This window comes from Toxorhynchites rutilus, chromosome 1, assembly GCF_029784135.1.
Source record: "Toxorhynchites rutilus septentrionalis strain SRP chromosome 1, ASM2978413v1, whole genome shotgun sequence".
Lineage (NCBI taxonomy): Eukaryota > Metazoa > Arthropoda > Insecta > Diptera > Culicidae > Toxorhynchites > Toxorhynchites rutilus.
This window is the reverse complement of record NC_073744.1, coordinates 61,608,522-61,629,479: the sequence shown is the minus strand read 5'-3', so window position 1 is coordinate 61,629,479 and position 20,958 is coordinate 61,608,522. Positions and strand designations below refer to the sequence as shown.

Sequence of the window (20,958 nt, the reverse complement as noted above, 5' to 3'; positions counted from 1 at the left end):
ATTTTTTTCAAAACATATCCATTTATTAGGCGAATTCGATACGCTGGTGACATTATTGGTCAAGATCTTACGAACGTCTCTTCGAGTTGCTCCCATGGCTGTTGATTTTCCACGTGTGTCCTCCAAGCATTTATTGGTCGGGGAACTTACGTTACTTTCTCCTTATCATTTAGAAGTTTGAGAAACTAAACACAGTACAAATGTAGTTTGCTGCGATATGAAAAAAATCAAATAAGGTGCCTTTTTTTCATTTATTTACTATGCAAATTTAAATACACTCGGATAGTCGATTTTCCAAAACAGTTATCAATCTGGTCATTGTTATCATGTTATTATAATGCGATTCAGATGCATAGATGCAGGAAATTTCTTTTCAAAACCGAAAGTTTATCCCCTAGTATAAGTTATTAGTTCCATTTTTTTTCTGGTTCTAAATACAGGGACAAAACCATCCTGAAAAGTTCACTTGGTTCCGACAACGAAACCAAAATCCTACACTTGCTCACTTGTTTCCTTCTTTCCGTAGTTTTATCGGATTCAAAACCTGAGTCCCATTGATGTAATTATTGATAGTAACAAAGAAGAGCATAGTGTAAAGAAATGTGCGCATAGAAAGACAAGTCAGATTAAAGTTATACGTTGAGAAATTTGGCGTAAATGAGAGAAACAAACTTTTTTATGTTTTACATATGATTTACGTAGGAAGAATTTAACAGATATGGAACAAACGATTGGAGCTACAATAATGGTCATTTGTAATAACGTAAAGTTTAATACTTAATGAATACTGATCAAAGAATCGGAAGTTATGTCAACTTATTCACCCGAATAGTACGATACAATGATTATACGAATGAATGTAAGAACATCTGAGACATTTTTTTATAATTTTTTTTTTGCAAATCGGTTGCGTGACTTGCTGGCAATATCAAGTGCTGTGCTCGAACAAAATTCCCTGGGTCGTATCCTCAAAACGACCCTTCGGACAAAGCGGTGTATTCCATTTCGATCAGATTCTGCATCTCCCGAAGCTCCTGGAACTTTTCATGATCCGAATATGTGCATAATTTACTGCCAAGCACATATTGCACCAAACTGAGGATAATCAGCGAATAGCTTACAGTAGCGATGATGAACATGATTTCACACTTTTCCACATCTTTGCAGAAAGCTTCAACCTTGCTCTGGTCACGAATTTTCATATCCTCTTGTTTGACCCCGGCAGAGAACATAAAATCTGAATTTAAAACAAATTCATCAACAAGCGTTTTTTCCACGAGTAATAATACACACTTACAAAATTACGTCAAAACTATATCGCTCCGATGGGACCGCAGATCCGGGTTTTCACAAATGTTCCAGAAAATAGTGAACACGAAAGTAACCATACTAAAGAAGCAAAGAATCAATATCCAGGCGATCTCCAGTATGTAGATTATTTCCATAAACACGACGCAAGATATACAACCACCTACACGGGAGCCCCAGGCCCGATAAACCTTATACCGGGTGGCCCTGTTGCGATGAATCCAACGAAAAGTATCATCATCGAGGCGCCGATATCCACAAAAATCATTTGAACCGCCTCAGTCCTGGAATGAATTATAGATTCAGTGCGTAAGATCGTACTGATCGGAGCCATTAATCACCCTAAAAGACGTAGAAAACTTGCTCCGCTTGGTCCAGCATGATGATCGCAGGTGACCTTCGGCACATTTTGCCGCAGAAAATTCCTTCGCTAACAAGGCATATAACCGGTGCTATCAGCGTAGCCTAACAAGATTAACATATGATTTCCAAGAGCCGCCTCAAAAAAATTAAACATAACTTTGTAAGTTAACACGAAACGAAACACCGAAAACGCCATCAAAATATTGCGAAACAAACAAAATTGACCATGACAGTTCGATTGAATTATGTGCGAGGTACGTGAGCAACGTAAATAGAACACCAGGTATATTACACCGCCATATTGCTCTCCAATACAAAGAAGCTAGTTTTAAAATCACTGCCACTGTTATCGCGGATTCTCCTAAAACTATTTTTTGCTTTTTTTCTTTGCCTACCACTACATGAAAAAAGCGGAGAGTAATATACCTGGTATTTTATTTACTTTGATACGTGAGCCGCGGGCCTAGTTTTATGCTGCCTACGCTAAATTTGCACTGGTTGAGATAGGGGTGCCAGGACTCTGCTTCCACCAGCACCGTCACGTCAAATGCCAAACGAATGATTCAATTAATTTTATTCATGGTGTCGCCACCTACAACAATTTTGAATTGCAATGCACTCTTTCAAATCTGCATGCCTAAAATCAGTTTCGAATTTTGGAAAATTCAATGGGAATCATTGAATTCAATTATTTAAATGCTTAAACCCCGTAGTCCGACCCTTATTCAACAATAATAATAAATAGAATAATTCTCTCAACTAGTCGCGAATGATTTTCACTCCGAAATTTGGAGCTAAGCGATATGTTGGCATAAAAAGTACAGTAAGTTACTTATAATGCGATATGCTGAGGCACCACTCAGTGTCGTATTGGAGTCGATTTTGATCAGTAATCGGCCATTCGCGACTGTTAGCGACTTTCAATGTGGGGCCATAATTTGGGCCCCGAATTCAATATTTACAAAAATGTCCAATTAGAGGTAAAAATGTCTAATTAAACGTGTTGCATCACAGATCGGTTAAATTAGCTTAATGTCGATTTAAATGTAAATTACTGTACAACCAAATCAAAACAAAAGCCGAGACACGAAGCCCAGACAAAAACCGTCCGTCTCCGTCAATTATTCTTTTCTACAAATCCTGCCGGTCGTTTTCGTTGAACGTATGCTGACGGGTCGTTACGTTGCTGGTGTATGTGAATGTTTTCATGGGAATTGCATGGTAGAATCATTGACGTATCGTGACGTGACGGGACGTGAACGTGACGTGTATGTTGTATGTGAATCGCACTTAAGTGAGACACATTTCTGTGCGAAACAGTTAGTACGAGTTTCTTAAATTATTTTTCAAAGATGAGAATTAAAGATAATACAATTTGCTGTAATACACTTTATTGTTCTATAGTAGCTAACGTTACCCGTTTGCTCTCATCAGCCATTGCTTTAATTCTCTCGTCTGAACTGTTCCCTCCTTGTAAGCTAAAGCTTTCGTTTTACAATCCCTCCGAAATATGGCGCGATTCGGTTGAGTATATACTGCAGTGATGTTTTCAGACAGTCGAGATTGTTGCTACATACGGCATTCACATCCATGCTTTGTGTTCTTTAATATTCACATCTAATATGCTTCGTTTTTGCTCTTATATAGAATTCCATGAATATACATAGCGGTGTGTATAATGTATTGGCTTAATCAGCCACTAAATCCTCTATTTGCTCTCTCAGTTCGACCATTCAAAACACTAAAATTTAGATTATTGTCAACAATGTTTGATCACTTCTAATCATTCTCATTGGCTCCTTGCGGGAGCAGTGGGTGCGGTTCTTGGTTCATCATTTCAATTTTCAAGCAGCGGGACAAAACGACTTTTTCGTATCAGCAAATACAACTTCGTTAATACACGGATTTCACACATTTAAAACATTTTCGAATGGCAATGCTTACCGCTTCAAAATTTGAATCAGTTACTTACAAGTATAATTTGAATGCATCCTTTTCTGCAGTACCATCAAAATGGAAACTCCAAATAATTGATCGGCGTGTTAACAAACGAAGGATTGATATGGTATATAATAATTACAACTTGAGATTCGATTTCATGTTTCGTGATATGTGCTATCCTGAATATGAGCAACACAACTATTGCTTTAGCAGTCTGCAACAATGGTTCATAGTGGTGGAATGTGTAGTCGAGGATTGTCTGTGTTATGTTTGTTTCTATTTTCATTTCTATCGTTACTGTTGACTTTTTTCTGTTGGAAAATTGGAATGAAATTTTGTCAATTACCACTAACTGTAAAATGAACACTTTCTGAAGTTTTTGTTCTCTCATTTTGTGTTTAAGTTGGATTCTCTTAAGCAGATCAGTGCGAAAATATCTAAAATATCTAACAGGAACATATTGTCGCCAAGAAAATCCTACAATACATTTCAAGTAATGGTAAACATAGTCGTACTGTTTGGATCACTTTAACTGTGATTATATGGAATGTTCAAATATTATATTTAAAAAAGCACTAAACAAAAACAACCTTTCGTGAGTCTGATAAAAACAACGCTTCTAAGATATAACGACCTATCAATCAAATGCCACAAATATCCACAGTTTCGGGGTTCTCCCCTAACAACAATCTGGCGTAACAATTCTTCTATCCGTTCGCTCTCTGTTTTTTTTGTTTGTTGTTGTAATAATAGTTTCACTTACAATAATGATAATCATAATGCATGTCCTTGACTTAATGTAGTCCTCTCAGTAACTACTGATCGTTGCCTTTCCTTCTACTATCCTGATTATGAGATGATTTAAACCTGAGCTGGTTTGGCCTTGCCAACGACCATGAGCATTTTTTGCAGGAATCGCGTGAGGGCCACTAGAAAACAAGAGAAGATTACATTAGAAACGTCGTCGTCGTTCCGAGATCTGTGTAACTTCTAGGGAGAGAAATGCGGGTAACTGTGTTGTGAATTGAAACATCATGAAATATCGTTAGTGCATGTTAACTTTGTGCAACGGTCACTTTATTAGCAATTGTTTAACTTCAATTAGCGTAGCGGTGCTTGTTGGTAAGACAGTGCTAAAAGTGAGGTGAGACACTTTGAGTAATTAAAAATCGTGTGCAACAGTCACAGACTAACAGAGAAGAATATATCGCTGAATTGATTATACGAGGGTCGTTCAGAAAATAAGTTTCAGTGCCTTAGAAATCTTGGAAAAATAAAGTTAGGACAAAAAACATAGTGATTTTCGTAATCCACGTTTTATTTCTATTTTTCTACATAATCGCCGTAACGTTCGAAGCATTTTTCATAGCGTTTTTCTATTCGCACGAGTTTTTCTATTTTGAGCGCGAAGTGCGTAGCGTCCAACTTTTTGAAGTACGATGTAACTGCGTCACGAATTTCTTCAGTGTTGTCGAATTGTTGTTCGCCGAACACCTGTTTCATCACCGAGAATAAGTGATAGTCGCTAGGGGCGAGGTCTGCGGAGTAAGGAGGATGCTCGAACACAGTCCATTTGAATTTTTTCAATTGCTCTTGAGTTACGCGAGCAGAATGGGGCCGCGCTTTATCGTGGAAGAGGAACACTCCCTTTGTCAATAAACCCGGCCTTTTGTTCTTAATCTCGGTTCTTAATCGGTCCAAAACTTCACAATAGTACGGTGATAAAACAGGTGTTCGGCGGTCAACGATTCGATAATACTGAAGAAATATGTGACGCAGTTACATCGTACTCCAAAAAGTTGGACGCTACGCACTTCGCGCTCGGAATAGAAAAACTCGTGCGAATAGAAAAACGCTATGAAAAATGCGACGTTACGGCGATTATGTAGAAAAATAGAAAATATTACGAAAATAACTTGTTTTTTGTCCTAACTTTATTTTTCCGCGGTTTCTGAGGCACTGAAACTTATTTTTTGAACGACCCTCATATGGACACAATGTGAATTTGATTTGATAAATAATGCATAGATATTAATTATCAACTCTATAATATAACGTTAGGAATCCTCATGATGTTGTAATACTTTAATGGTTTATGGAAGAGTTCGATGATGAGTTCGACATATTTTAACATATAATGTGTGACTTTTGAAGAAGTAACTTTTCTTTCTCTCAGTGAATAGAAAACCATACAAATTAGAAAATGGCTAGTCTAACGATATCAATACCTTGACATGAATAGCTATAAAGCTACCTATGTTTGTTGGGTTTCAGCTATTATTCAATGTTGTTCTTGATACCGGTGTTGATACCGCTAAACGAAAGAGCGAATGAACTGGTTCACTTAGGTTAACGGTTAGCGACAGAGCCGTTCATCAAAGTGAACTGCCTTGCCCATGTCTACTCCAAGGTCTGGTTTCTTTATTCGTTCTCGTGTGATTTTTCGTGACGGACAAGGTGAGTCGATGGGTATTAAAAATTATTCTACATTTGTTGATAGCAAGCACTTATCAGAATCAAAAAAGAGGAGACACTCTATTATCCCGAAAGTTTCAAAGAGAGCCGGGTTCAAAGGGTTTAACATTGATAGAGATTTTAGAAGAAAGGTTGTTAGTCTTATCACATCATGTTCAATGCTCGTCTCTATTATGTAGAATATTTAGGAAAGCTAATTTTTAAGCTTGTTCGTAGTCGTAAACTTTTTCAAATATTGTGCTTCCGCAAAATATCGGAATGGAACGTTCCACGACGCCGGAACAATAGCAGAACTGAAGGTGACGAAGGAATCAGAATGTCTTAATTTTTTTCCAATAGATAGGTCGTTGAGATCCATTTAGTCGATGGTTTTAAAATTGCTTTTTGCTTTTTTTTATTTGCCTTCCACTACATAAACAAAGCGGGGAGTAATATACCTGGCATTCTATTTACTTCGCTCCTGTATACAAATTCATCTAACTCTTTATAAGGACGTGGAAACTAGGCAACGAATCGACTCCAACTACAGAGAACATAATCCTTACATGAAGAATAACAAATATTTATCGTTGAAAAAATTTTAACTATTGAAACAGTTGGGAAAAACTGATGGCAATATAGTTGCCACGGCCCGTTAACCCCAAAAACGCTGCCTTGTAAATTTACTTTATTGCGCCTCTGGTTACGCAAAAATTAATATAATATTTGTAGTGCAGCGAAAAAACAGTTAAAAAAATGTATTTTTTATCAAATACACCATTTATATTATTGAAAAAAAGCATGATCTCACACAGTAGATCCTAAATAGTACGTTTACAGTGAAAAATGTATCAACTTGTTGCATTTTCAACGAATTTAAACAGAATTTTCCGCCTGTGCTCTAAAATTGTGGCTTTGTTAAATTAAAACTGGAAGTGGGTTATATCTGTGGTATAACCGCAAGGTTGACGTAGAACTGCCGTTGGTTTAGTGATCATTAGTTTGAAGTTTCTTCTGAATCAATTCTCATTGAATGAATGAATGAATAAATATTTGGGATGGGGAGGGGTGTGTTTTCGAAAACGAGAGTGGTAGGGGAAGTGGGGGCATAGTGGTCACCCTAAGGAATATGCCCATTTCCAGCGCCCATATACCGATTTAATTCCCGTTTCTCGGAGAATATTATAGTTCAACTCATTGTTCTTCAAGATAGCAAACGGCTTTTACTATAAAAATAGTACACTTTTCATCATTAGAAAAAAATGTGAAAAATCGAACTTTTTTTTTGCTTGGAGGTAAAGGTGTCACCTGTGCCACAAAAAGCCACAAAAGGATCTTATTCAAGAGCAAAATGTGATCAGGTATATTAGCTTCAATAAACAGAACATTGTATGTTGTTATTCACCTATGACCACTTTGCCCCCAAACATGAAAATAATGTCTATGCTAATTAATCGCTGAGTTTAAACAAAATATCTGTTCACCTCTCCTAGAATATGTGAACAGTCGTCCAAACTGATGATTTGTCCAACATATAAGATTAAATAAACTGAATTTCACAAGAAATTCCTTAGATACCATTCGCACAGAACTTATACTACCAAACAAGCAGGTGACCACTTTGCCCCCCATGACCAATTTGCCCCCCATGAACAATTTGCCCCCACTACCTCTACGTTGGAGGCTCAAGGTTTTTATCCTCAAAGTAAGATTGTCGTTTGCTTTATCCAAAACAAAAGTAGAGGAAAATCCACTCTCCGCTTTTTCATGTTTGTCCTACATATAATAGATTGCTTCTCACTAATTCTCAAACTACACTTGACAAACAAAATTTGAGGAACAGAGTGCGAAGTTGGAAATTTGAAGTGATTTTTGACATGCTGTAACTTCGTGAAGAATCAACGCATATCGATAGGATGTGCATCATTTTGAAGCTAAAACTTCCATAAAAACGAAAGTTACGAATCGTTCATTCTGAGAGTCGTGTAGGATTTTGTACATCTGGCATGATTTGCGATCAAATGTTCTTTGTTGTTTACTTCAAATTTTGAAAAATCGGCTAGAAAAAACGGCTGAACGTATCAATATAAAACGGTCACAGATGTTAGAGGAATACACTAGGCTAAAAATTTGCCCGCAAACATTAGAACTTACTGTGACATTTGCAGAATTACAGTGGATTTTGTAAAGCACTATAATAATCCTGTTTTTGGCACTTTTTTGAAATCGGCGCAAAAAAATTAAATATTCGTCAAAGTAACAAATTATCCTTTTGCAGAATCCATTTTTGCAGAATCCATTGGAGTTTTAAAAACTGCCTTTCGATTTGCGGTGCGATGTTTGTTTATTGAATATTCCATCATCAAAGACGGAGGGTTAATTTTTCATTCAAACTAAAAAATCTCTGTATGGGAAGATCCTACATGAACTTTCTAGGAATCAAATGAAAGCTGGTTGATAAGGTTAATCGGATTTGCTGTTGAGTTGGTTAGCAAAAAAATGTGTTAGTCCAGAAAATCTTTAGAAAAACAAAGGAAAATCGAAATATTTTTGTCAAAAATTTTTTTTCTGGCACTGGTCGTTTTTCCGTTTGAAAAGTTGATTTTAGCCAAAAAAAAAGTTTTATGATAGCTGTAAATCTCGACGTGTCATGCAATTTTGAGACATTTGGTATCAATTTTTTTTTGAAAACCCCGATTTTCGGTTATTATTCGGCTTAAAAAAACCTCAAATTGCAACGTCTGCGACACTAATAAATGAAGTTCGAATGAGCTAATGTTTTGCATAGGGTATATTATCGTGCAAATCAACATTTCGCAACAAGTTCCGAATGAAAAATCGAGATAACTATTTTTCTTGTCCAAAACCATATGTTTCGTCTAATATTATGAAAAAAAAACTATGTCCCATGCAATTTTAATACATTTGGCATCAACGAAACGAATTGCGCGTGTGTTTGTGTGTGTGTGTTTGTGGCGACCATCTCCTCTATCTTCTCAAGCGGATATTTTTCACGATGCTGGTGCTTCCTTGGTCGCCTTCGGGGTACCATTGTTCCTACCGGTGGATTCCTTGTGGCATTGGGGAGCTTGCACGAACCCGACGCTCCAATGCCGTTTGTTTGCACAAACAGGATCTTGGTGACAGTTTGTTCCTTTAAGATGGGTTTGTTTTTATGAATTTAATTATTTGACGAGGTTTTCGAACGGGGCTTCTAAGTCGATGGGGGTGAAAATGGGTCAAAATGTAGTTTTCGAACTTTTTGTTGAATAACTATCGTAAATTAGAGTAAAACACAATTCTGATTACGTAGAAATGTTCTCTAATGATGAACACTCGTAAGTGTTCAAAGAATTGTTGAATTATTAATTATTAATTAATTATTTTTTTTAAATTTAATTAATTAATTTTTCACTGAACTACGATTAAATGAAAGTTGACCTAATCTCACCCTTTAGAGGGGATGACAATGGGTCAAAGTAGTGAATATTACTTTCTAATAAGAATTGTGTTTAGATATCAATTTCTCAATAATTTCAAGATCATTTAACAACATGTGTCTTGTTTGATTATTTGAGTTACGAAAATAGTGTCAATCCACCTTGAAGGGCCATGTAAATGTTTTATACAGCCATTCCCTGTCAAACCGAAATAGTGGTTCTCAGATTTTCGTGAAAAGTTGTAGTTTTGTTCTTTATCGCAAAACATTAGACCCGTATTTTTATCATTAGGATGATCATTTCCATTTTAGGGTTGTCCAAAAAATCATTTTTTCCCCATTTTTTCCAAAAATGGCTTTTTGACTTTCGAACTACTGGCCCGATTCGGATGATCTACATATCAAATTAAATAAGTTACCATTTCTATTTTAAGTTGGTCCGAAAGATCATTATTTTTCGATTTTTTTTTTAAACTCATTACTTTTGAACTACTGCACCGATTCAGATGATCGACATATCAAGTTAAAGCCAATTAGTTAGCCTCTTTTCGAAAAATATTATACTTGCAGAAATTTTAGATCTTGGTCTCGTAGTTATTGATTGTATTTTTTTATAGCTTACATTGTCTCGGGACCAAGGACGCCATATTTTATTGTATTTTTACTTTAAGCTAAGATTTTTTTAGATAACATGTCCAAAATTCAGGGATGCGTTATTTTGTGTTTTAGAGTATTGATTTTTCAAAATTAACCAATGGTCCGAAAAATTATTTTTCCTTTTTTTTTTTCAAAAATGACTTTTTTTTCAAATTCACAACTTTCAAACTACCGGGCCGATTCAGATGATCGATATACTAATTTGAAGCCACGTGAAAAACCACATATGCATAAAAATTGGATTCTAGTCGCATATATGTTGTCCAGTCGCATAGGAATATTGAACGAAAACTGAAAGCATGTTAACTTTGCAAAATCAATCTCTGATATTCGGATCCTTAGCGGATGCTTAGTTGTTGTGTAAAAAGTCAGAACATTCTAAGAAACTGTGCCATTATATACATAACAGCTTTCCTAATTGAAATTGAAAAGCAGTCAAAATGACTTGCTTGGGCAATCTAGTGTTAAAGAATAATTCTATCCAATATTTACAATTTTAGTAGTTCTGTGTAATGCTGGGCATGAGATTTTTTCTGGGGTGTTATTTGATAGCTATTTACACATCAAACTTTGATAAATTATTAAATAATAACTATTTGTACTATAGTTAAGTACAGGGAAACTTCGATATAACGTACCCTCGTTATAACGTACCCTCGATATAACGTCACTCGATATGACGTACATTTTACCTCGATATGACGTACATTTTACCTCGATATAACGTACACATTTCCAAAGTGTAAAGGAAAAAAAATCCAATATTTTTTTCCTGATAGAACAATGAATTATCTGTGTTGTGATGCTAAAACAAGTTTTGTACCTTCAATCAATCCCGAAATACAGCTGGTTTTGTAATTCCGGATTCTAAATGAATCAAGCTTTAATAAACAGTACGAAGGGAAACATCATGAGAAAGGCTGGCTTCGTCTTCTGATTGAAGTTATTCATTAACTTTACTAAAATAGCAACACAATAATGTATTATAGACTACGTTTGTGAGTACTTTATTATGCTTCGATATAACGTACAATTCGATACAACGTACAATTTTGAAAGTGAAATGTACGTTATATCGAAGTTTACCTGTATTATGCATAGAAAGTTGTGGAAATATGTCTCCTATTGAACGGCTCACAGCTTTCAAAAATATTCGCAATATTTGTCAAGTTGTTACTGATAGTAACTTTCTCCATTTTTGACTCAATTTCACCCCCATATCCCATTTTCACCCCCATCGACGGTACATATTTTGTTATGGATACCATCTGGTCGGAGTTGAAAATCAGGACACCTGTCACAGCTACGATTATGACCAAACCATTATCATTTTTTTGAGTTATAAATAAATAAAAATACGTTGTATGTGATTTGCGCTTCAAGAGACCAAAATACTTCAATTTATTTATTTAAAGTATTTTTCGGACGATCCATGCGATGAAAATGCTCCGGAGGTAATGGCTTCTGTTCTGTTGGAGAATAGGAGATTCTTGGGCGGTTTCCGAGCCATCAAACATCAAGCGCAATAGTGTCGGAGATAATCCATGGGTTTGAAGTTTTTATGATGTTCGCAATGCAAGAGTTCCTTCTGCAGCCCAAATCTTCTGAACGGTTTGATTTTTACACCACATAATTTCGCATGGATTTGGAAGCAGTATTCAGAAAACATACGCTGCGCTGTACTTGAGTTTAATTTTCATCAGCGCACGTTCATAACAAACACGTATTTTCTCTTGGTACGAATGTAAAAAATTCATAAACACGAGATAACCGAATGAGTACAGCGAAGAATTCAGATACTAAACATCGCTTCTCTGTGTTATGCGCGCCTCATTTTATACACACGCATCAAATTCTAGCGCCCGTTTTGTCTTCACTCGTTCTAAGCAAAGCATAAAAACAACAGCGCACATCCATACCAACCGTATGCACTTGTGTGAAGAAAAATACGTCAGATAACCAGATTCAAGCGCGGTGTAAAACAAGTATGGAAATACGGCGCATAATTCGGTGCAAAACTCACTGCAAAAACGAAGCTGACATCAAAATATTTTATTTATGTTTCGGAGAGTGCTCAGAGCGCATGTGTATACAAGAGTGAGAGCTCAACTGCTTACAAAAACTTGTTACACATAAGCACCGCGTTGCAATCTGAAGACTGGAAGTGGAATCCAATTGAATGTTATTGTAATATTTCGGTGTTCGGATATGCTTTTCCAAATCAGATTTACTTGTACGAACCATTCATTGTGGATTCCAAACTTCTGTTTCAAATTATTAGGAAGTGCCTAAATCGATTGATGTAAATATCTCGTGAATACATCAGCGACTCTTCTTCTTCTTTTCTCTGTTCATGGCGACTTTAACGCCAGCAAATGACTAAGCAATAAGCACTTGAAATTGGACAATTTTTGCGATGCGACAGATTTTTCGTTTTCCAATTTGTGATTTTTGTTTGATAAAAGCAACAGTACCAGAGTTCAAGAAAGCTTTGGGTGCAGAAGCTCGCATGGATTATTTACATCGTTGGTTTTCATAACATTGGGTGCAGAGAGTTCGTGTACTGAATGGCAAGTAAAGGTTGTTGATTTTATACATTAACAAATATATATAATGGTGAAACAAATATAAAATCATCTGTGGCGGCAGTAAATGTAGAGATAGACACTGGCAATAACACACATCTCGGGTATTGATCTCACGAGAACAAGAATAAATCACGTATCAACCATCTTCAGCATCCTTTAAGAAGCCAACCATCCATCCTTTTCAGGATCACCAGCCAGTTTAAAAGAGTCGAATTTTGTGTATTTCCCAGTATCAATAATAGTTTAATACTAATACTCACACATACACGAGAAGAACGATCAGTGAATTCTCAAAATTCTCTATTCATTCACTGAGAATTGCAACTTCAAACAAATGATTACTAAACCAACGGTAGTTCTACGTCAACCTTGCGGTTATATCACAGATACAACCCACGTCTAGTTTTTACTCAAAAACAAAATTCAACAAATTTTTTAATGAATTATGATTTGTCAACGGAATATAAAAAATAAATAGAATAGAATATAAAAAATAAATCAGGACACCACAAAAGCATCTTAAAATCAGGACAGGTCCTGCTAAACCAGGACAGATGGTATCCCTATGTTTTGTAGTTCTGAAACAAAATTGGTATTATAAATGCAGCAAAGCATGGGGCTGGACTGTTTTTGATTCAAATATTTGGCATGACGAGCTTCTCGGAAAAGTATCTTTCTACAAGAAAGAATGCATGTGACTTTCATTATACTTATTACTGAAGATGTTGTTATGTGAAATTTGTTGTCCCTGCTCGTTCATCCTATGCTATCATAACAGATAAAAAATCACATCGCATCACAATCAAATTACGTCACATCATAGGGGGAATGGCGCTTACGCCACTTCACAGTCGAAATGGCGCTTGTGCCCCTCCGTTTTCAAGTTTTTACGGGGTCATTTTTTCACACTTCTGTAAAACTTCGCAGTTATTTGAAAGGATTTCATATTTTTTATCGATCTATAACATGAATAGTAAAATGTCAATTTTGTATTAACGGTATGACCTCTAAAAATCTTGTTGCTCCGGCGTAGCGCTCGGGTTTTCGAAACATTGAACTTACACCCCAGTTCATAAATGAAAGACGTAGTCCTACGTCGAAATGACTCCCAAATTAATATCGTACATTTTTTTTTTTTTTTTTAATTCGTTTATTTTTACAGGCTCAGTTACTTAAGTTTAAAGGAGCCGAATTCTTAAATATAATTTTAAAACTATATATATAAACAATTTTCTTACATCTATGGTTAGTAAGGTGGAAAACCGATTACTCGCGGTGTACTCGAGTTTAGGAGGGTGACATATTTTTAGGAGAAGGATGGGATATAAGGAAATTGTAACAATGTTGATGAACACTCAATTTATAAATCTATTCGTATATCTATAGTGTATTTACATTTCAACTTATTCTACTATTTATAGCAAGGGGACGAATTACCCGCAAAGGAAGGAAAGGAGGGTATAAGGATGTAGGGGCAATCACACACGAAGATCTATAGCTTTAAGGAAAACATATATATGGGACATGTAATCAAGGTCTAACCGCGCCAACACATCTCTCACCGGCACATTGGGCTGTCTTCCTCGGGCCCGAAGGGAGTTTTTTAAATTCGATCTGGCGACCAGATACACCTCGCACGACCAAACAATGTGCTCGATGTCGTGGTAACCTCGGCCACAAACGCAGATATTGCTGCCGGCCAGATTGAAACGAATGAGTAGCGCGTCTAACGAACAGTGATTGGACATGAATCGGGAGAAGGTGCGAATAAAGCCCCGACTCAAGTCCAGACTTTTGAACCACGGTTTGAGGCTAACCTTAGGGATAATCGAGTGAAACCACCGGCCCAATTCATCTTCATTCCACTTGCGTTGCCAGTTGGCGATGGTATTTTTGCGGACTAAAGAATAAAATTCATTGAAGGCGATTTGACGCTGATAAATATCGCCTTCAATTGCACCTACCTTTGCTAATGAGTCAGCCCTCTCATTACCCGGAATGGAGCAATGTGAAGGGACCCAGATAAAGGTAATGACATAACAGCGTCTGGATAAAGCACTCAAAATTTCTCGTATTCTCTCAAGGAAGTACGGCGAGTGCTTTTCCGGCCTCACTGAACGGATAGCTTCGACAGAGCTAAGACTATCCGTTACAATGTAATAGTGTTCAACAGGTCGTGAGGCAACGCTGTCCAGCGCCCAATGAATTGCTGCCAATTCAGCAATATACACTGAGCAAGGATTCTGAAGACTGTGTGAGGTGCTAAAAAATTCGTTGAACACTCCAAATCCTGTGGACTTGTTTATAGTGGACCCATCAGTGAAGTACATATTATCACAATTGATACCCCCATACTTTTCATCGAAGATCGTTGGAGCGATCCTCGATCGTTGGTAATCTGAATATCCATGGATATCTTGCTTCATGGACAGATCAAAATGCACAGAGGAATTGATGTAGTCAGGGAAACAAACACGGTTGGGAATATACGAAGAAGGATCAACCTGCATGGAGATGAATTCATGATATGAACTCACGAATCCGGAGTGAAAATTTAGCTCGATCAGCTGCTCAAAATTTCCGATCACCAATGGGTTCATGACCTTACACCGGATGAAGAACCGAAGAGATAATAAATTGAAGCGATCTTTTAGTGGGAGAAGGCCTGCCAAAACCTCGAGACTCATGGTATGCGTTGAGGGCATACATCCCAACGCGATACGGAGACAAAGATACTGAATTCGCTCGAGTTTAATGAGGTGTGTTTTGGCAGCTGATTGAAAACAGAAACTGCCATACTCCATCACTGAGAGAATAGTTGTTCGATACAACATTATAAGATCTTCTGGGTGGGCTCCCCACCAGGTGCCGGTAATTGTACGGAGAAAGTTTATTCTTTGTTGGCATTTTTTACTCAGATACCTAATATGGGCCCCCCAAGTACATTTGGAGTCGAACCAGACCCCAAGATACTTGAATGACATAGAATGAGTGATCGGTTTACCCAAAAGTTGAAGCTTTGGTTTTGCTGGTCTATGCTTCCTAGAAAAAACCACCATCTCTGTTTTCTCCGTGGAGAATTCGATCCCTAGCCCAATGGCCCAGGTTGAAAAATTGTTCAAAGTATCTTGTAAGGGTCCTTGCAGGTCGGATTCGTTTGATCCTACGACAGACACCACTCCATCATCTGCAAGTTGTCTTAGGCTGCAATTTTGTGTAAGGCAATTGTCGATGTCGCTTACATAGAAGTTGTACAAAAGGGGGCTTAAACATGAGCCCTGGGGGAGGCCCATGTAAGAGACCCGACTTACTGCCGAATCTCCGTGAGAAAAGTTCAAATGTTTCTCACAAAGCAAGTTATATAACATATTATTCAATAGAGGCGGCAGACCCCGAGAGTGTAATTTGTCCGACAAAACCTCTATTGAAACAGAATCGAAGGCCCCCTTTATGTCTAAGAATACTGAAGCCATTTGTTTTTTTTCGGCGTAAGCCATTTGAATTTCTGAAGAAAGCAACGCAAGACAATCATTCGTCCCCTTGCCCCTGCGGAACCCATATTGTGTATCTGAGAGTAGGCCATTCGTTTCAACCCATCGATCAAGGCGAAACAAGATCATTTTCTCCAACAATTTCCGTATACAAGACAGCATTGCTATTGGGCGGTACGAATTGAAGTCGGACGCGGGTTTTCCGGGTTTTTGAATAGCTATAACTCGTACTTGTCTCCAATCATCTGGAACAATATTATTCTCCAGAAACCGATTGAATAAATTCAACAAGCGATGTTACGCCACATCAGGGAGGTTTTTCAGCAAGTTGAACTTAATTCTATCCGATCCCGGAGCAGAATTGTTACATGAGAGCAGAGCAAGAGAGAATTCTACCATCGAAAACTCGGAATCAAGATCGCACCTACCTTGTGGTATATCTCGAACAATTTTTTGCACAGGAGCGGAATCAGGACAAACCTTCCGTGCAAAATTCAAAATCCATCGATGTGAATATTCCTCGCTTTCATTCGTTGAAGAGCGATTTCTCATGTTTCGAGCCACTTTCCATAATTTTTTCATTGACGTTTCTCGTGACAAACCTCCCACGAAATTTCGCCAATAAGCACGTTTTTTCCCTTTGATCAAATTTTTGAACTGATTCTCAAGGGCTAAATACATTTGAAAATTTTCAGGGGTTCCACGTTTCCGAAAAGCTTTAAATGCATTCGATTTTTCTACATAAAGCTTGGAACATTGGCTATCCCACCATAGATTGGGAGGCCTTCGGGAAATGGTGGAACCTGGGATGGGTTTCGTTTGAGCGCGAACCGCGCTGTCATAGATCAAACGAGAAAGGAAGTTATACTCCTCCAATGGAGGTAAACCATCTCTGGAATTGATGGCTAGAGCAATCGCGTCCGCATATTTTTTCCAGTCAATGTGTCTTGTGAGGTCATATGCCATGTTTATAGATTCAGAAGAATTCGACCCAATGGTGATGGAAATTTTGATTGGCAAGTGATCACTACCGTTGGGGTCCTGGATTACATTCCACTTGCAATCTAACGATAGTGAATTCGAGCAAAGCGAGAGGTCAAGAGCACTTGGGTTAGCAGGAGGTTTAGGTACACGTGTTGTTTCCCCAGTGTTCAAAACGGTCATATTGAAGCTGTTACAAAGGTCATATATCAACAATGAACGATTGTCGTCGTACTGTTCCCCCCAGGCAGTTCCGTGAGAGTTGAAGTCTCCCAAGATCAATCGTGGCTCAGGAAGGAGTGAGCACATGTCATCAAGTTGTTTGCGGCTAACCGCAGCTCTCGGAGGCCAATACAAGCTGACAATACAGAGGTCTTTGCCTCTGATGTTTGCATGACAAGCAACAGCTTCGATCCCTCCAATAGGTGGAAGGTCAATTCTAAAAAATGAGTGGCACTTATTGATCCCCAAAAGCACCCCTCCGTATCTATCATCACGGTCCAAGCGTATAATATTAAAATCGTGGAAAGAGATATCATCTCGCGAAGAAAGCCAAGTTTCGGACAGAGCAAAAACATCACAATTGTAGTTATGAATTAAAAATTTGAATGTATCCAATTTAGGGATAAGACTACGACAATTCCACTGTAAAACCGTGATATCTCCGACCTCTCTATTTGAATTAGACATCAAGAGAGATAATCATTGCAAGGAGGGGCCATGTTTGCATCAATTGTTGCAAAATTGTCTTTAATACTGGAAGCATTGAGATGACAAGGGTTCTGATGGAGTCGGAAACATTAAAACACTTGAAGATTTGGTCCAAAAGGTCAGACAACTTTATAAATCCCGATTGGGAAGTTGAACTGGGCGGAATAACAGGGACAGTTGGGGTTTTTGATGTCCCCTCGAGTGCTGGGCCATTCGAAGGTGAATTATTCCCACGGAAACCAGGAGGAACCTGATTTTGCTTGTCCGCTGCACGCGATTTTTTAGGCATGCTAACAGGGGGTATCACCGGAGGGGCTTGTCCTTGAACTTTGGGAGTGGTCACATTTTTGCGCCGGGGATTCCCTTGGAAAATGAACGGTGTGCCCCCGTTAGCTGTGTCCGCTTCTATTTCGTCAACGGGCAACGTGGCGAAGACATTTTGTGTGTTGATTGGTTGTTGTTGTTGGGCCAGTGGAGAAGCGCCCTTTAAAATATCCGCAAAAGTGCGTTTCGAGCGTTCCTTCAAAGAGCGCTTCTGTTTCTCCCAGCGACTCTTGTAATTTTCACAAACTGAGAGCTCGTGTGGGGATCCCCCGCAATATGGACATTTATGCTCAGTCGCACTGCAGGATTTCCCCTCATGTTGCTCTCCGCAAGTGGCACAGTGTGACCAACTGACTTGCATTTGTTGCAAGTCATGGGCTTTGGCACGAAGAGTCGCACAGGTAGTCTCAATTTGTCCACCATAACGTAGTCAGGGAGGGCGGCACCAGCAAAGGTGACTCGAAACGAGTCGGACGGCGTAAATTTAGTTTGGTCCCCATCATGGGAAAGTTTCCCGAGTTGGCGACAGTCCAAGATTTTCACTTCCATTGAGGGGAGCTTCTTGAACTTGCGTTTTCCTTCTGCTTTTATTTGTTCGCTCGTCAGACCCGTTTCAGTTATCACCCCCTCAATTTCTACGTTATGGGAGGGTATAAATGTTCGATATTCGAGAGTGAAATGTTGATCAGCAACAATCTCGTTTGCGTGTTTCCGGTCATTCACGACAACTCGCAATTTGTTCGGTCTAACCCTGCGAATTTCAGATACAGAAGTGTATCTGGCCAGATCTTTCATGATCTGAATCACGTTAAGGTTTTTTCCTTTCGGTTTTGGCCGGAGGAAAACAACCCAAGGGCCAGTTCCAGGTGCATCTTCTGGATAAACTCTGACACGTGGAGCGGAGACAACAGAGGGGGAAGACGAGGACGAGGACGAGGACGAGGACGAGGATGAGGATGAGGACGAGGACGAGGATTGGGTTGGATCGGAAGCATCAGAAGGGGGAAGCGAAATCGATGATGGGAGAGGGGGAGTGGAAGTAACAGTGGGTTGAGAAGGGAGGCTTGCAATTTTCTTAGAGGGGGGCTTGGTAGTATGAGCGGATTCGTCCCCAGAAGAATTATCTTCCTTATGAGGGACTCGTTTATGTTTTTTCCCAGATCTTGTATGAGATTCATTATCGCAGATCTCCATCTCTGGAGATCCTCCACTATTCTCCATTCAAAAAAATGTCTGTCTTATTTCTAAATTATTATTGATTTTAACAATAATCTTAAAAAAAAATAGCAAAAAAAAAATTATGATAATAATATCAAACAATGAACAAATGAATTGAATAATAATATTAATAATAAATATGTGTACCTTAATATATAAGTTGTTCCAATAATGCGCTCTACTGCCCTAATCAGGGAGAGACAGAGGCTACGCGCTACGGAGACAACACAATAGCGCAAGAATAGCTTACGCAGCCACATGACGATGAATCCCGTTTGCGACAGTCACGCGATGGCGATCCCGTTATGCCGAATCAGTTCAACAGCCGCAATCCGGCTCGCTGCAAGAGAGCTGCTTCCTTTGTTCCTTCGTTCCACTTTACAAATGGTCAGGTCGAAAGCGGACAGCAATGACCTTCACTCGTACACGGTTCACTCGTACCAATAGCACAATAGCAAAAGTGGCAACGCACAATACCGACACTGAACTTTACTCGTCAAGAGTTGGATAGCGAATGATGATCGTACATTTTTAGAAGCCCAAAAAAATGAATATTGCCAGATACCTTTAGAAGTTTTTGGTTAAGTAAAATATTGAAATAATATTCCAAGTGCAGCGGAAAGTTAATATAGTTGTTACGGCCTTACAAAAGGTTAATGCGACTATCATTCCACCGATGAATGCGAGATCAGCGTTTTTACATTGGGCCTCATCACGAACGTCACTTCACGGTGAAAACGAAGTGAATTGTATACAACGTTATTACGGCTGCCACCGTGTGGGTAGAATCCGGAAGAGTTCATCCGTCGTGACAACTTCGGTGAACTCGGTGTTATTATGAATACCACGATACTGTCACGTCACGGGAAAAACAAGTATATTTGTCACTTGTGTTTTAGATGGTGAAAGCTAGTCACGCGGAATGGAGTAAGTATAATTTCGGATTTATTCAGCTTTTTTGCTAACTTCTTGAATCATGTCTTGCTTTTTAAGAAAGAAAAGATAAACAAACAGCAATTTACCCGCTTGGTGGCATTTTAGAACGAAATCCTGACGTATCCAGAGGACGTAAATCTGTTTATTTGGATTCGATAAATACGTTATGGGATGTAATTGAGGATTAAAAATGTAGCTCCAGTAGACCGATTGAAACGTGGCGAAAGGTCTAATTTCGATTGTCCTAAATGAATAGAATTTTTTTGTTTCTATTTTAAGGATTAGACTAACAGAAAGTTGCAACTTCATAAAATGGTAATGGAGGCCACTGGCCCAAAACAAATTTGTTCATATTTTGAATATAAAATAATGACTGTAATGTTTTTCCAACATTGCAGAGCTGTTTTTTGTAATTCAAACATTCGCAATTGGTGGACAAGACCCGAATCAGGACGATAGTTACATCGAATTAGGCCATTGATCTTTTGTTTCTACGTAATAGATATTTTCAACGATATTGTTTTGAAGACATACTTTGAATGAAAGA

General features: G+C 38.3%; 1 protein-coding gene and 1 pseudogene across 4 annotated transcripts in view; both read right to left on the bottom strand.

Moving 5' to 3' along the window:
* Window positions 1-2,641, bottom strand: LOC129775023 (uncharacterized; annotated as a pseudogene).
* Window positions 2,642-3,045: 404 nt separating this feature from the next.
* The window catches only part of LOC129775444 (Y+L amino acid transporter 2), a 74,031-nt gene continuing 56,118 nt past the window's right edge, over window positions 3,046-20,958 (bottom strand). For all 4 annotated transcript variants that reach the window (XM_055780219.1, XM_055780225.1, XM_055780198.1 and 1 more), the window contains one exon: window positions 3,046-4,541. In XM_055780219.1, the coding sequence (XP_055636194.1) occupies window positions 4,474-4,541 (68 nt within the window). In that variant the 3' untranslated portion in view covers window positions 3,046-4,473. The remainder of the gene's footprint in view (window positions 4,542-20,958) is intronic.